The 17,907-nt window shown below is 36.4% G+C and overlaps 1 protein-coding gene across 9 annotated transcripts in view; it reads right to left on the reverse strand.

Annotated features, from left to right (window-relative positions):
- The window catches only part of LTBP1 (latent transforming growth factor beta binding protein 1), a 184,481-nt gene that overhangs the window by 52,638 nt on the left and 113,936 nt on the right, over positions 1-17,907 (reverse strand). For 3 of the 9 annotated variants that reach the window (XM_079332373.1, XM_079332375.1, XM_079332371.1), the window contains exons 10-19: positions 16,702-16,824; positions 14,988-15,155; positions 11,973-12,206; positions 11,076-11,098; positions 9,983-10,085; positions 9,296-9,394; positions 7,152-7,277; positions 5,896-6,021; positions 5,095-5,217; positions 2,152-2,271 (exon numbers count right to left, since the gene is read on the reverse strand). In XM_079332373.1, coding sequence (XP_079188499.1) covers positions 2,152-2,271; positions 5,095-5,217; positions 5,896-6,021; positions 7,152-7,277; positions 9,296-9,394; positions 9,983-10,085; positions 11,076-11,098; positions 11,973-12,206; positions 14,988-15,155; positions 16,702-16,824 — 1,245 coding nt within the window. The remainder of the gene's footprint in view (positions 1-2,151; positions 2,272-5,094; positions 5,218-5,895; positions 6,022-7,151; positions 7,278-9,295; positions 9,395-9,982; positions 10,086-11,075; positions 11,099-11,972; positions 12,207-14,987; positions 15,156-16,701; positions 16,825-17,907) is intronic. The other 6 variants (XM_079332372.1, XM_079332378.1, XM_079332377.1 and 3 more) reach the window with 4 other exon arrangements.

Consider the following 17,907-nt stretch of genomic DNA (forward strand, 5'->3'; position numbering starts at 1 on the left):
TGCATCGAACATTCCTATCTAAACTCCAATTAAATGTAGTCTACATAAGTTTGAAGTGAACTGATTGATTTGGCTTAATGAAACAAGTGGCTATGTTCCTGGCTTTAAATCCTGCAAGATTACAATATAAATGGCATCAAAGATCTATCTGTAGGATTGTAATATTAGATTTTCCAGGCATACAGTGCAGGTAGACTAATGAAATGAGGTAAAAAAAAAAATACTGAAATCAGCACTGTGGAAAACTAGAAGAACTGCAACTGATCTGAACTAACAGAAGAAACAAATTAATTTATGGAACAATGGATTTAAATACCCTTCATAGATAATGGGAAATATTTTCCTTTTTTGTGTACTTAAAATGGTGCCATACTGCAGAACTACAGATTTAAGAAAAATTGTCTGCATGACATTTTCTAAAATGTGTATGGCTCATTTCCAACATGATGTAAGCCTAGGATAAACAAAAAGTGGACTGATCACATCATTAATGAAGTGAGTAAGAATGTCTAGGCTTAGAACATTTCATAAAACAAAAGAAAAAAGGGAAGCTACATGCAGTAATACAAGGAAAAAATTACCACTTTAAACCAAGACATATTCCTTACATGACTTAGTTCTAAGCAAAGCACTGACTTATCCAATTCCCCTCCTACTAGCCTGGTTAAGAAGAATAACACAACTGGAAATTATGCCAGAGAATTTTCTTTCATAAATAGGTACAGAAATAAAGCTTAATATTGGGAAAGAAGGCAAAAATAGGCCGACATTTTGCAGGATAAAAAAAAAGAAGTAAGAAAGTGCTCTAACAGAGTACACATGCCACATTCTTTGCAAAGGCACCAGGAATGCAAGCAGGTGGGAAGGAATGAAGCAAAGATGAATATGGAGTAATTTGTGCAAAGTGAAGCTCATTAATTTGTTGTAAACACTTCGTAGCTTGTTACAACTCCATTAAAATCAATGAAATTACCTGAGAAATACATAAATACATTACTCCACAGTAAATCAAATTGCAAGACCAAATATGCAGCTATGACAGACCAGATCTGTTCAGAGAGTATGACTTCTTCAAAAAATAGGATACTTGAAAACAGTGCAATCTGCACAGAAAAACTGGTGATGAGGTTCTGACAGCCACACCATTGCTTCACTGCAACTTGGCTCTAATCTTGATCCACAGATCAGCACCACATTTGCAGCTGGAGCACATCAGATCCCAGCCACCAGAAATGTTTCAAGCAAACTGCTCTTAGACTGCTTTGTGAACTGAACCAAATCCCAGAATTGGGAGCTATTACAAAATAAGCCATGGAAGTACACTGACAATCTGCCCTACAACAGTAACACAGACAACCCCTCTATTCAGGTTACTGTACACCTGTTTAGGTAACATGGTTATTTCAACAAATTATAGGGCATGTGTTACATGGAGTGGGAAGGAATAGTCGCAACAGATAGCAGATCCTTTACAACCAATGCTAAATTTAAGTTTCTGGTAGTGTCCCAAAAAATGGCACTCAAAACTGTAAAAGATTGTCTCTTTTTGCACTATTGATTAATATGCTCTTTGTTACTTTTACTTCAAATGGTCAAAACTGATTATGAAAAAAAAAAGTCTAACACTTATATACCAATCAACAAAAATAAAATGTGAGAAATCCATCCTAAATTCCTGAAGTTAGACAAGGGGCTTTAAGATATGCTAATGTTTTTCTAGAAGTACAGATAATTAAGGAGTTTTATTAATATGGTCTGTGAGCAAAATCCCATATTCTACTGAAAAACCTGCGAGTCCCTCTGATGTATTAGCACTGCCTTGTCTTTTCATTTAACAACAGCCTACTAGTATTTCACTGACAATACATCCTCTCTCTGTTCAAGAATTTTGTTTTTGTAGCTTATAATGATATAATTTGCAGTCTGGATTCAGTGTTCATTTATCTACAGCAAAACAAGACTTCCTTTTATATACTGTGTCTGAGAACATAAAGTAATTTCAAAAATCTCATATTTTCAGTTATTCTTGAATGAAATTAAATGGAGACCAAGGGCACAGTACTGTCATCAGGTTGTAACACTGATTGAATATGAAACACAGCACCTCAGAACAAGAACTACAACCAGAGAGACAAGGAGTACTAAACATACCATGGCACTGTCCGTTCCAGCCTCTGAACCCCACTCTGCAAGGAATGCACTGGTAGGAGCCAGGAGCATTAAGGCACTGTGCATCTGGACAGGTAGCTGGAGTCAGGCATTCATCGATGTCTACAAAAGAGAAGAGAAAAGGAAATACTGGTCAAAGCTCTGATGGAATACTGAACAATAATCTGGTTACTCTGACTCTCCTCCCGTGATACTAAAGCATTCAGAGTTTTGCATAATTTATCTGTTAGAGACACAGGAAAGAACAAGTTCACACAGATTTGTGCCAGCTAAGGGGCATCTCTGAGAAATATAGTAGCTCATGATATATGCAACTGAATCTGAATTCTCTATTACACTAAAAATCTTTGGTAGGTCTTCCAGAACATGCAGCCTATCAGATTTCTGGCTACCACAAGTAAGAGTAATTTTCCTTATGTTACTTCTTTACCATATTGAAGTGCCTGAGATTCTTCCTATAGTAAGACTTTGGAAGTTCATTTCACCAACATTAAAATTGTAACTGGTATCCAAAAGCAAAGCACAATTTGGTATTCTCCAATTCAGTAGAGTTATTCAGCATGTAAGTGCTATGGGGACTAAAAATGTAATTGCGTGAATGAGAATCAAAGATGCATGGAGTTAGGAGTTAATTTTGTCTGAAAGAAGGCACAAGCCACATCACAGGCTGGCAGTGTTAGGGTGATACAGGGACTTTCTGCATCAGGCAAGGTCCTAGATTGCCATGACAAGAAGAGATAGGTCCTAAAAAAGTCATGGAACTCATGTACAGGCTCTGTCTGAGCAAGAAGAACTTCTTATTCTGCACCAAGGAAACTTGTAAGATCTGCATCATATGCAATCTAGAGGACACTGCACACAAAAAACAACATTCAAAGACAAGCTGCTGTTAAGTGATTAATGATCAGAAGATACTGGAATTAAAACTGTGTAGGCAGCCTCCTTGCAGTCTGCTTATATGTGTGAGATCATTTTATAATGTGATATTTAATTACACAATAATTATAATCTTTCTCATTAAATACTTGCTTCACACAGTGCACAGAACTAATTAAATCTTTAGTCCCCTCTAAACTCAGCTTCCTAAGCTTCCATCCTTTTCCTGCCCCAGGCCCGGCAGTTTTGTCTTCTGCAATTAAGGACTGCTACTCGAGCAGAGATCACAGGGAGGAAATTCACTCCTAGTTTTGAGAACAAGCTCACGAAACTCAAGGAGCTCCCAACATTCATAATTTAACTGGAAAATGCTCCAAGCCTGAAAGAATTGAATATCCCAGTTCCAAACAACTCACTGGATGTAGGCAAATCACAGTTTTTCATAGAATCACAATTATCTAGCTTAGAGTACTTCCTCATCAAAACACCAACAAGCTTCTTCAACTGCTATAATGCAGACCTGTAAAAGTTTCTCATTAAATTACTGTGGGATTTTTTTTTCTTACTTAATTGACAAAGAAAATTACACTTCTGCTATAATTTCTCCTCAGAACTCTCTGGACTGTGTCTGCCCTCAAAACGTAGAACATGAATGATGTACTTGGTATAGAAATTTTCAGTCAAAAAAAGTCTAAATGTGGTAAAGCATAAAAAAAAAAAAAAATCACAAGAAGATTCTACAAGAATTCTTCATCCTATGCAATGATGCTCAGCTATCACTACAACACTGTTCTACATAAACAACAGACTCTACAACAATGTATGCACTCTCCCCTGGCTAGGCCTGTGACAGAGCTTGTGTGAGCACAGCTTGAAGGCAGAATGAAGATGGGGTGAGGAAGTGCAAGTGAACTGTGAGTATTGTGTGCAGCTTGGAGGATTCTTGCCTTTGCTTTTGAACTGTAGAGGGGGTGGAAAGAAGTTTTTTGTGAAATTAGAAATCTGTCAGTAGGGCGACGACATGGTGAAATGATTCCCTAAATGTGTCATTTCCTGGGTTTGATGGATTAATGTAGGAGGATTTTCCCCTGAAGCAACCTTAAATACTTTCAACAGAGAACTTGATTTCAGAAGTTACATTTTGTTAAGTTAAATTACAGAGGACTACCACCACAATATTTAAAATACAAGTTAATAACAAATCTGATGTAGTATAATAGTCTGATTTCTAGCCTAATTGAATTATAGGTTCTCTAGACACAGAGAAGATTTGCAAAGACTATATGTAAGAGTGGAGTCTGTGAAACATTTAAATAAATTTTTAAAAAATTGAAAGAGGAATTTTTTCGCATTGCTCAGAGCAGCAAACATATTCATGGCAGCTTTAAGTTGCTTATTTGCTGGGCAACCTAACATGTCAGCAATTTTATGCTATCCTATGTAACTTAGACTAAAGCATAAACAAAATCATGTTTAAAATTAAAATTATTTCTTGGGTTTTTTAGTTCATCATTCAAGTTGAAAATAAAATAATACCAGGAAAAAAGGCCAAAATATCACACTAAAAATAATGTGAAGCTTTGAAGATCAGATGTGCTAGGATCTCCTGTAACATGAAATATTTGCTTGATATATCATTTTCTACCTGGAAAAATTAAAACTTTTTTTTTTTTTTTTTAAACAGAAAATTGGCAAACAGGAAAGGACTAATGATGTTAAGTAGTTCCATGGCAAGAGATGATAAAATGGCTGCTCCATGATGGTTCTGTACACAGTGGGAGAACTCCTTTGCAGCATCTTAAATTTAAATAATAGGAATTGCAGTTCCAAAAACCAAACAATGGCAAAGAATGAAGAGTACTCACAAAGGCTTCTTGTTTAAGATGCACCCTGTGAGATTTGTCCCTTTGCAGCTCAAGCAGCAGTGCCAAGACTCTCTTGAATAGCAGGGAGTGTGAATCATTCCCAACAGCAGTACTTTGGCACTGTTTATGTGCTATCAATAAATGGTAACTTCATCCTCGACACTAGTGAAGAGTCCAAACCTACCTTCACATTCCCCTCTCCTGTTCATTTGGTATCCACTATCACAATATTCACATCTGTATGAGCCAAGAGTGTTTATACAAAAGCCTTCTCCACAAGTGTGAGGTCTTGAACATTCATCAAAATCTGCAAATGACAAAGAGAAGTTAAGAGAAGCTGCTTCACCATCAAAGTATTGAATGCCTACATCTCCTGAAAACTGTGCTTTAACTAAACACTAAGTAAGTTTGGATTTTGAAGCTGTTTGCAAGCCCCCTCACTGCTTGTTAGCACAGAGAGAATGAGTTTGAGAAACAGTCAGGGTATAGAAGGTGGCCTGGGAGCATTCCTATGGCTGCAAACATAATGTCTGCTGCTGCATGTATGCAGTGCCCAAGGCAGCACTAACCTCAGGCACACCACAGTCCCTTCAGGCTTTTTCTGTTGCTTTGTGAAGTCTGTGGCTGTTTTCAGCTATATTTAAAAATATGGTTTGTACCAGCTTCAACTCATTGAAAGAGTGTTGAATACTTTTATTTTACACAGCAGGTGTTTTTATTAATTGGTAGTTTTCACAAATCATGATGTACTGAATAAATTCTTATTTTTCAACAGACAAACATTTTGAAAAGGAGTATCAGCTACTCCGGTGCCTTTCTCACCACAATACTTGGTGAGAGACAGTGAAATATACTTCCAGACACCAGTCCAGTACTACTGACACTGAGGAAAAAAGAGCTGAAAAGGGGAATTTAGGAGAGTTTAGGCCATGCTTCTTGAATGATTTTTACATTTTTCTTTTATATAAAGGAGACTAGTTATTACCAACGCAGTCAGTTCCATCTTCACTGGCCATGAATCCAGCTTGGCAAATACATAGGAAACTTCCTTCTGTATTTTCACAGCGTCCAAGGGAACAGAGATGTGGTGCCTGATTACACTCATTAATATCTATAAATGAAATGAAAAAGTAAGATTATAGAATAATGTACATAGTTGTGATTCTTTTTGTGCATTCTATGCCAAGCGTTTGAAAAGACTGATCTTGTAATTATTTTAACTGTTTGAAAAGGTATGTATGTTTTTTTCTCAGAGATGCAAAAAAGATGCATTAAACAGTTTTGGTTGGAGAACAATGCTGTTATTGGCTTAGACTGTAAGAATATTGCATTGGCCTGAAGAACGTGACATGACTACAGCTCAAATCACTACACTGTGTGCAACATCAGCACAAGCTGCATGGAACATTAATAGAACTTGGATGAAATAGATTCTAAGTTGCCATTTGGCTATGTTGCAGAATTTATTTTTCAGTACTGTAGTTGCACCTGACAGCATGTGTTACAGCATGAAGCTACTGAGCTTTGATGGCATGAACATTTTCAATGCTATAATCTGTAGATACAATCCACCCTTTCTGATCCAAGTTACAGAGGAACCAGTATATTCTGAATGAAGAAAAGACAACAATACAGCTGCTTCCAAATCTGAAATGGCTCATGTAGGAACCATTTCTGCTCTGCCTTATGTTCATCAGAGGCCTCTGATCTGGAATTTACTAGCTTAAAAGGGGATGAAGACCTCATTTTGCAGACCTCTTACTGTGCTTCTGGGTTATGATATACTTTGTCTTTTTAGGCTGAAAGGAATGACCTAACAAAATGCCTGGGCTTAGTCTGGCTGCAGAGCTGGTAATTGGGTAAATCCCTGTGAGAAACAGGAACAAATTCATTCTTTTTCCAAACAGAAATGTGTTTCTTCCTAGTAGTCTGACTTTTAGATACCTGATATACAGCTGAGAAGAGATGGTCTGCCTAATCACTTTTTCTCTTACATCACACTGGGAAAAGTTTTCATTCAATTTCATTAAATTCCCACTCACTTCAGAGCAGCTGAAAGGCTATGTTTGAGACTACCCTCTAAATTTTATTTGGCATAAAAAAAACCAACTTGTAGTTTGGAAGCATTCAACAGAGGAAACAATTCCTGACTGCTCTGTAGAGATCTCCCCTAACCAGATTCTACATTTCAAGCATTTCATAGCATAGTTATTTCAGATTTTAGAAAGCATCATTTCATACCAATGCACTTCGTCTGCTGATCATTAAGTTTGAACCCCTTGTAGCAGATGCAAGTGTATCCCACAGGCAAATTAACACAGTGTCCTGCTCCACAGATATCAGGATTAACTGTACATTCGTTGATTTCTAAGCAAACAAAGAGAAATTTAATGTTAAACTCACATAGTTCAGTAAGTGCACAATACTCTGTAACCCAAGTAGAAAGATCAGGCCTGAAAACAACTGTAAATCAAGTTTGCAACTCCTGAGTTTCTCTAATGGATACCTTATCTGGAAAAATCTAGAAACCATCTGGGCTCTTCCTAGTGACATAATCTTATGTCCCATCCAAGATCTATAAATCAGTACATAAAATGTAAAGTAAAATGAAGGTAAGATAATATAAAAAAATATACGGCTCAACCTTTGCACTGCACATTAAAAAAACAACTGTAGTGAGTTTCTGATTACAGTGGGTATTCTGATTTACAGAATACTAATCTACTGATGTCTTGGATTTATTTTGTAAGATAAGGAGATTCAGATATGGGCAGCATTGGATGCTGAATCCTTACAGCAGTTTTAGAAATTCCTGAAGTATATGCATTACTGCAGAAAAAATTAATGACTGTGTTCGGTTGCAACAAACTAAGGTTGCACTGCAGTATGGAATTGCGATTCCTGAAAAAGAAGAAATTAACTGTAAAGATGAATTGTTTATCTAGACCATTTGGAAACAGATCACATTTAAATTTAACTAAATTTTAAAGTACAGAAATAAGGCACTCAAAAAGTTCTCAACTTGAATTGCATTCAGTTTTTAAATCCTTTTCAGCATTTTGTCCTACAAATCTTATTGCACTTGTACTTTATTAACTCTGAACAACATATTGATTTATAGCACACAGCAATTTCTATTTCTATTAATTTTCCTGAGGAAATAAAAAACAGAACATGGAAAACTACCACTTTCTTTTTACTAACTGATGTGAGTTCCCAGCAGGGTAAATTTCTCTCCCTGTAAGGAAGCAGAGAGCTGTCTGCCAGAAGGGGCACAGTCACAGATTTCCAAGTTCTAGTTTGATGATTGCAACTATTTAAACTTTCCTATGGGATTGATGAACTGTAATTACAGCAAACCAAAGGCAGCAGTTGAATGCTTACAGAAGGACAGGATATTTTCTCTACTCTTACAGTACATTCAGGAGGATTTAACTGCAGACAGAACTGTACAAACAACTGGGTGATTTAGATCCTGTGTGCATTGCATCAACTCAAAAATCCATTCCTGCATAAAGAAAAGCCATTTTGAAGAGTTCATTTTTTATTAAAATATGTGAAGTTTCTCACTCTGAATGGAAATGAGGAAACCTCTTTTTAGGCCTAAATATCTCTACCATATGCAAGAATGCATGTTAGAGTATTTACCAGGATATTGCAACCACTTCAAAGCCTGTGTTCATTCTGGTTCCTTCTAACCAATGTGACATTGTAAAGCTCTCATGTATCCAAATAAACTACATTCACCTTTTTGCTTCTAAATGTACAAAGCAAAAGAAATTCTGATGTCTTTACAACACAGTTGTCATTTAGACAAATTTCAGCTATGGCAGGTGCATTACTTGCATTCCTGTTATTTTTATTACTTGACAAATAGATGTAGAGGAGGCAACTCTAATACATTAAAACGAGCAAAGCACAAACATCAAAAGAACATTTTGAAATAGATCTTAAAGTAACATCTCACCTGCTTTTTGTAGAACACTCTGATCTACATCCCTTAACGAACAACATCATGTATACTTTATGAATACACATGTAGACTGTTTAACAACCTCACGTGTATTCAAGAAGCATTCAGTTCTGGACTTTCCTTGCAGATCTGCAAAGAAAGTCCAGAACTGAATCTGAGGTGAATTATTAATTTTGTCTTCTATCCTTTACTTGTGGATACAAAAATGGCAGGTACATCCTGGGAGGACCTGGTCCTGGCTCTCTTGATAGCAGCCTCATTGTTGTGCTGTTCTGCACTTTCTCCAGAATATTCCCTCTGCTCTACAACCATGTTCTCTTCACTATGGTAATTCAGCAACACCACAGAATAATAATGTCAGGAACTCAGTAATTTCTTAATTTATTGTAGTTTTAAAAGAAAAGTACAATACCTGTAACTTGAGTAGGTGCAATAACCTGACTTGCACTTGAAGTAGAGACTTCGGGAGCAACTTCAACAGGCAAAGAAGGGGATGTTTTCTCAATCACTACTGTGTGACATGGAATGGAAATCAATCATATCCAAAAAACCCACCTTAAAGCATTCAGAAAACCCAACCCTTAAAGAATTCACACATGATACTGAATAAGCTATGCACTATGGAGATTTTCATTTGTTTATTCTGCTTTGACTTACAGTAGAAAAAGAAACCCATGTAATTGTGGTTTTCATCAATCTACTAGTGAAAAAAAGCCACTGAGGTGCTAAAGAAAGCAAACACAGTTGTAAAACTTTTTCAAAGGTTATGCAAAAATCTGCAATGAGCCAGCTAAGCACTGCTTCCTCTTGAAAGAAGTACAAGGCTTCACCTCTGCCGACATTAAAATTTTCATACACATAATCCAGGATATCACTTCTTCTTAAAACATGTCTTTATCTTCTAAACAAGTCAACAAGCCAATGCCAAACTCTCAATCCTCCCACTTCTGCTTCCAGGATTTTTTTTAATGAGGTAGCAATTGCTTTTGGAGCGTCAATCACTGTTTTTCATTAACCTCTATTAGAATTGCTACTTTCCCATTAGTTTTAAGAACTGTAAGCACCGTCTCATACTTAAAGAAAAGATAAAATAAGTTACCTGGAAATTGTGGATTCAGGTTAATTGTTGAAATTCCAGGTGAAAGCTGAGGCTGCCCAGGCTCTAGATAAGGCTGCTTTTCTTGATCAATGGAAGCTAATTCCTAGAAAAAATGATAAAATAACATTCTGAAAACATTCCCTTAATTCCTGGCTACCCACAAACTCCTGGCTTGAGACACTTCTAACATTCTCACATGAGTGGCTTTTGATAACAGATCATTAATCACCACCAATTTAAACCTGAATGAACATAGAATACTACATTTACATGATGGCATACAATTTAACATGGATTTTACTTGAAGCAGCCACTTCCTGGAGCTTCTAATTGTATTTTGGGCTTAGTCCCTCCATAATTCTCTCATTCTCTGGTCTTTAATTGCTTACAAATAGCATTTGAATGCAGTTTGGCATCACACGAAAGTATACAATCACATTTAGGTGTCTGACACTTGTGAGAGGTTCCTTCTTAGCTATTGAACCTATCATCTTATTTTCACAGAAATGTTAGATGCTTATATGTCTGTAGGAAAATGAAATGGAGCACAGATGCAATTATTCATAACAAATGCCATAACCTCCAGCATAGAGACCTGAAACATTCCTCCAGAATGGGAGACTTCACATAGATACACTGGTTCTTCTCCAATGAACAAGAAACACCCTAAACAAACTAGGAAATTAACTTAGGCACTAATACCAGTCTTACAAGCAGGTGTCACAAATGCTTATCAAAGCTTCATCATGTTTCTCTCTGATTTATTTTCTCTAGCTGTTGGTATCTCCATACTCTCTGCATTTTTCAGTACCTTCTTCAAAATACTGTCTCCAGGACAAGATAGAGCAACACATACCAGACCCTCCAACAAATGCCTCTAAGAGAGGTTAAAATAATCTCTTTCCTGTACCTCACTATCTACCTGTTTTTGTATATTATAACAACATGAGCTCTTTTTGCCTCGGGGTTTGAAAAGTAAGTCCACAGTGACCTGTCTATTCATCATAAATTCTAAATCCTTTCAGTTATCTGTATCTCATTTTGTACACATGGCCTGCATTCTAATTCTTACATAAATTACATCATGTTTTACCTGATCAGGAGCTGCAGTTGCCACTAAAACCAGAAAGAAAAAAGAGAATTAATCAGTTTTCACAAAACATTTTATTATATATTTAATCACATTTGAAAGTAGCTGTCGCCGTCACAGAAAATTCAGGCTCAAACCTCATTCCAAAATAGTGCAAACCTGAAGCAATGCTCCTGAAGCAAGTATAAAAACTAACCTGAAACCAGATTCTACACACCTTCAAAGGTTTATTTACTCAGTATTCAGCTGCCCTGCAGGTTTCTCAATTGTTTACCTGCTTCCTCAGAAGCAATGTGACAAACACACAGGTTATTAACCCACTGATGAAACCTTTTCAATTCCTTTCAAGGGATATCAACATCTGTAAATATTTTAAAGGTAAATTAATGCCATAATGATATATAATTCACCCCTATCAACTTTGCAATGATTTATTGCAAAAAAAAATTTTAAAAAATCAAGTTTTAAAATTTGTCTTTTCTTTAGACAAGGAAGAGTGGTTTAGGACTTTTTCCCTCCACAAATACGACTTTTTTTTCTGGGAAGGAGTGGTAGGAATTTCATATAAGTTCTTATTCGAATTCATTAAAAAAAAAATAATAATAAAAAAATATATATAAATTTTTTAATGTCTTGCAAGAAATATGTACTATTTCTGATCATAAAAGTTATTGATATTAAAGCAGTATTGCTCTCTTTCCATGGTCTCAGCATCTGGTAGGACCTACCCACAACCTGTGAGAAGTGAATGATGCGGTGCAATACACTGGGCACCATGGAATGCTCTGCTCTGGGGAGTGATGCCTCTCATCTGCACTGTCTGCAGCTACCATGCAAAGAAACAAACCATGGAAGACACATGCACAGAAATAGAGAAAGACTAAATTTTCCCACTCTCACCTTCTTGTACAGCCATCTCAGTCTCACTTTTCTGTGAGAAGGTCAGTGCCTCCACTGGCTCTTCCTTTGCTGGGAGAGGTGGAGGAGAAGTACCTTTAGCAACAGGTTGAGTAATCGGGGTCTTGCCAATGGCAGGTGGCTGTACTCTAACTGCAGGGTGATGATATAGCTTGTTTCTGTGAGGGCCAGAAACCGTATAACCCATTCCACCAGGGCAGATTTCCTTAAAAGCAGCTAGATTTGGGATGGGAAAATATTCCTTTTAGGAGTCTAAAAGTGCAATATGTTGACATAGTGGAAAATATAATGACTACCACTAAGAAATTTTATCTCATATGGTATATACATTTTTACAAAAAACTTCTTAAAGAGAAGCTATGCATTGCATGCTAATACTACTGAGCATTCTCCCAAAAGCATATTCAGGCTGTTCTTCCCAGGAGGTTTCCACTCCAGTTTACCATTTTTCTTCAGTTATACTTATCTGTCAATGTATCAAGATTTTTTTTTTTTTAAATTAATCCCCTTCAAACAGTATATCCTTTTTACGTATTAATTTAAATGTACAAATAATCTTTATCATCTATACTGCATAATGAATGAAGACCACTACTGCTGTCATTTTCTTTTTTTGTAGAAATCAAAAGGAAAAAGCTCACCAGCCCTGTACTAGAGGAACAGAACACTATCAACCAGTATCAACACTGATCCACAGAATCCCACCTGACTACATCAGAGGCCTCATACCAGTCCAGATCCAAATTCCACTGAATTGATAAAGGCTGGCTAAAAACAAGATGGGGAACATAAGAAGCCAAATCACTACTGAATGAGAGGGGAAATAACCTCCTTTATAAAGCTGCTACAGAAAAAAAAGTTTATTAAAGTCAGGCAACAGCACTAGCTCTGTCTCTACAGGTGCTTTATATAAGTGTCATGTTTTGCAGTTCTACTGGAAGAGTAAAATGAGAAAGAAATACAAGTCAGTCTTCCTCCCTATCAAAGAGAATAGTTATACTCCTGCCAGGGTCAGGGAGACCTTCAGGGGTTTTTGAGAGGGCAGTGCTTCATTGTCCTCATTGCTCTAGGTAAAGCCATGTTGGGATGAAACAAAAAAGATTTAGTCTCTTGTGTGGGAATTCTTATGGCTGCCTGAGGGAAGTGCCAAGTGGGAAATTGGTTAAGTTCACAAATTCTGCTTTGAATACATCAGGGTTTTAAAATGAATTAGTATATAAATCAAAGCACAAAGTACTAGCTAAAAGCACTCCACAGATAAGTTAAACTATACATTAATCACAGTATGCATTAAATGTGTAATGTGTTCTAATGGTGTCTTAGTAATAGAAAATAGGAGGGATCAAAATAAATTGACTGGATTCAGAATAGGGAAATACTTTTTGCAGGGACATCTAATAACAAAACTTGCCACATAAAACCCAGCTGAAGGTGGGAATTCTGGTCAAAGAAACAAGACAGAAGATTTGACATCTGTCCCTTCAGATGCATACTTAGGATGCAGGAAATCTTGCTTCAGGTTATATTCTCTCAAATATTATTCTTATTCTACCTTATTCTACCACAGCTTTGATAAGAGCTCTCAACATCTGGGCATACAAATCAGGTCTCTCAGTGTCTCTAGGAGATGGTTTACTTTGTATGAATATTTTAGAACATTTTAATTTAGTGACTTTTATACTAACATGGGATGCTGCAGTAAATACATTACCCCCTTCTGGAGTATCCCACTTTCACATATTTTTCATAGAAAACTCTGAAACATTATGAGTTTAACCTGTTGCAGAAAGGAACATGTTTTTAAATCATGCAAGTAGTCATTAAATGGGAAAAGCTCATCAGTAGAATTTTCTACTAACAGATTTTCTCTCTAAAGTATTTTCATTAAGAAAAATAACCAGTTCCATATGATACTTGATATATTTTTTTTGACCAGATAGCAGTCAACATAAGGATGTATTCTATGCTCCACTATACACACTATTGGGCATAAAGCCTCATGCAATATTCTCACAGATGTAAAACATCTGCCCTAAAATTGCAACTCATCTCATGAGAATATATTTCTTCTCCATTAAAAAGCCACAGAAATATTATTTATCCAAAAGTGAATCAGAGTTTTAAAGTCCTGATCAATGATCTAGTGACCCAATGGTCATGCAGGAAAAAATGACTTTGAAAATCTATTGAAATGCTCAAAACTGTTGGTCACTTTCATTTCTGTAATAGCTGTGGATTTCCCAAAGCAGCTAGCTGGTTTTAAAATGTAAAACTTTAAAATACTTCAGGAAGACACATGGCCTGCATCATGACAGTGACATCTGCAGCAGGAGCTTCAAGTAAGCACAGTCAATTGTCACTACAAATATCTGGGCTAAAATACTCAAGAGACTGGACATCATACATTACCTAAGCAGTGATCCTTCTAGACTAATTTGACCATACATTTGGGAAAAAAAAAACATATTAAATTAATTTTAATTGAAGACTCCTTGGGCATTTACATTTCAAGCAACATCAGGGAATTAAAAGTACTTGAAAACAGCAATCAGTTCCTGTAACACGTGGTATCTTAATCTATAACCAGCCAAAGTGAGAATGATGACCAAACAGGCTGATAATTTTGAAGTCCTTATATATTTAAATAACAGCAGAACTTCAAGGGATACAAGAGAGCTTTATGTATCAAGTGAGGAATAGGACATACCTCAAAATGGATGGTAAAGGTATGAAGGAAGGTGAGAAAGTAGAGACAGTACCATGCATATCCTACTAATTGTAAGACAAACTACATCCCATGGTGGTCTGTAACTGAATTCTCAAAAGCTGCCATCGTTTCACCAGAGCCTTTTACAACTGAAGAGTATTAACTACATATTGGCTCATTTTTCCTATATCTAAAGTATGTACTCTGGTGGTTGTTTTGGTTTTCTTTAGACCATGCATAACAGATATAGGAGGGGTGGGCAAGAGTTCATATCTTTAGTGAGTTCTTACCTGTTCCTGGGAGGGGACACTTCTCACAGTGTGGGCCCCAGGCTTTGCCAACACTGCAACAGCAAAGCTGCTTGCTGAGCTGAACAGAGAGAGGATGCATGCATTGCTTTCCTGCACTGACAAACCGGTAGCAGGGTCCTTTCTCTTCAGCAACTACAGGGCTATCAGCTGCAATGAAAGGGGAAGAGAGGATGGCACTGTTTACATGGAAACCAAAACTGAGAAACACCACTAGAGTTCCAACATCACTTAAATAGATTAATTTTCTGTCTGCAGAAGTCTTATTTCAAATATCTATCTCAGATGAGAATCACAACATTAAAAAATTTTATTTTGCATCAAACACTCCTGAATTCCAACTTACCCTAGACCAAGGATAAGAAGTATTTCAAGAAGCAACAACAACAAAAAGTTAATTAAAAAACAGCAGTTTCCACGCTGCCACAATAAAGAGTGAGAATTGTCTCTCACTTGTACACAGCCGCTGAAATCAGTCACTGGCACTACACAGTTGTGTCAAGCTACAAAAACCAAAAGAACATCCACCTGTAAGTAGGCTACGTCAATAAGACTGCAAAAGCATTAAGGATCATACATGGTTTGTTGTTTTTTTTTTTTTTTATGAAAGAGACAATTGCACAATTACATTTTGCTATGCTTAGTTTTAATGTGGAAGAACCAAAGACCAAAGCTATTATTAGTATAAGGTAACAGAAAACAGAACCATCCAGCTTTCTAATTTATACCTTCCACATTTGCATAAAGTTAACAGTTCTGGGTAACATGCTGAAATAACTCAAAAAATACAAAGACTGCCTGATTTTCAACATGACAGTAAAAGCAAAACCAAAACCAATTAACCAACTCTTTTCTTCTGCTGTTCAACTGGAAAGCAGTATGAATTCTTCAAACTGCTGAGAAACTCTCTCAGCAATTCAATGTCATTAACTAGTAGCATAAGATAGTCATGCTGGGGAAAAAAAAGGGAAACAACTCACTATGACTTGAGACTGTATTTTATAAATAAAAGAGCTCAGAGAAAGAACTTAGGATTATAGCTTTTTTTTTCACATATTCTTTGCAAAAAAAAAAAAAGGTGAAAAATTTAGTTGTTCTTTACATTATCTTTTCTTCTTGCAGAGGTAATTAATCATAACCAAAGTAAAAGCTGACTAATAGAGGGAAATATGTGCAGTAATGCCATACACAATTTTTTCTTTCTCCTAATTATTCTTAATTTTAATTCTTCTTAATTAGAAGGAAAACACGCCAAAGATTATCCTGGGCTAAATGTTCATTAATGGCAACAACCCTAATCAAAGCTGCAGAGGTGGAAAACGGGAGAGCAGGAGACAAAGATAATTTTGGCTGAAATTAGCAGAGAAGGGAGAGAAAAAAAAAAGGTGGAAACTCTAGGGTACTGAAAAAGACTGAATGTACAAGGGGCTGGAGATGGTCTTGAAGATTTGGTGATTAGAAAACCAGGAAAAGATAGCAAGGATTCTGGGCAGGCACTGGTAGAGACCAAGGTTTCCAGGACAAAGAAACAGAAAAGAGGCAGGAGCACTGAGACTGTCTAAATAAAATGAATAAACTGAGAATATAAGTAGGGGACAGAAAAACAAACAAATTAGAATAGTTGGGCCCAGTCAAATAAATCTTCATCTGAAATGTAATTATCTAATTTGGTACTTAGATTAGCAGTATTACTTACGTATGCATCTTGAGAGGGTAGGATCTGGCACAAATCCCATTTTGCAGGTACATCTGTAGCTGCCCATGGTATTCAAGCATTCACCATTAGGACATACTCCCTGTAACTGACACTCATTGATATCTGTGGGAAAATTGAAAAAAATGAGATGCTGAAACATGTATTAATATTTCTCTTTCTTCAGAAATTCTCTCTTGCTTTTAAATATATTTTTTTCTAATATAAAGGATAACTTACAAGTTAACAATAATCAATATTTTTTCCCATACTGACATGTGATTTATAGTTTTTTAAAACACTGCTGAGAACATAAAAAAACAGTTATATTTATACATCATTCTTAAGTACTCTGAATTAGGAAAACAAATACACTTTGACTAGCTTATCAGCCCTTCTTCTGTGTAGATGATTGCTTGCACAGCTCAACGCAGCTCACAAGAATATTCACAGAGACAAGTTTTAACTAATCTACTTTTTTTACAAAGGGTGGAACACTGCTTGCCACATTTAACACAGTTTTTATTAGTATTTATATTTAAGAAGGCTCAATGGTTCATTGGGCTGAAAGAAGCACAATGCAGAACAGTCTTGGGCACCTGGTGTGATTCCTGGGGATGATGCTGTGCAGGACCAGGAGCTGGACTCGGTGATCCTTGTGAGTCCCTTCCAACTCTGCATGTTTTCCAATTCTGTGAACTGCTTTAGTAAAGTTTGCTGTTACAAGGCTACCTGTGCAAGTGTTGCTCTCAGGGTCTGACTGAATAATCCTCCCATTCCCCAAGCAATGGGCCCCAGGTCTATATGACACTTGTGGCTGCATCTGTAGTTCACCTACTCTTAAAACAGGACCTGTCTAACAATCATCTGGATACCATCTGTAACCAAGTCAGCCAAACCAGGTTTTTATTTCAGGGGACAGCAACAACATAGTTTGGACTGATAATCCAAACATCAAAATAGTGACAAAAATAAAATTAAAAAATCCTCTAATCCATACTTACCCCTGTCATACATTGTGGTGTCCTCTTTCAGAAAAATTGAGAGATTAGATTGAAATAAACCTACTTTAAAATATTTACATCTATTATTTTTCCATCAGAATTTTCCTCACTATCCTTTAAGGCTAGGAAAAAACACCTACCTTGCTGGGTAAACAAACTTCATGTGGAAGTCAGAAATTCCAGTTAGTTTGTTGAAAAATTGGGT

Source organism: Erithacus rubecula, assembly GCF_903797595.1.
Source record: "Erithacus rubecula genome assembly, chromosome: 2".
NCBI lineage: Eukaryota > Metazoa > Chordata > Aves > Passeriformes > Muscicapidae > Erithacus > Erithacus rubecula.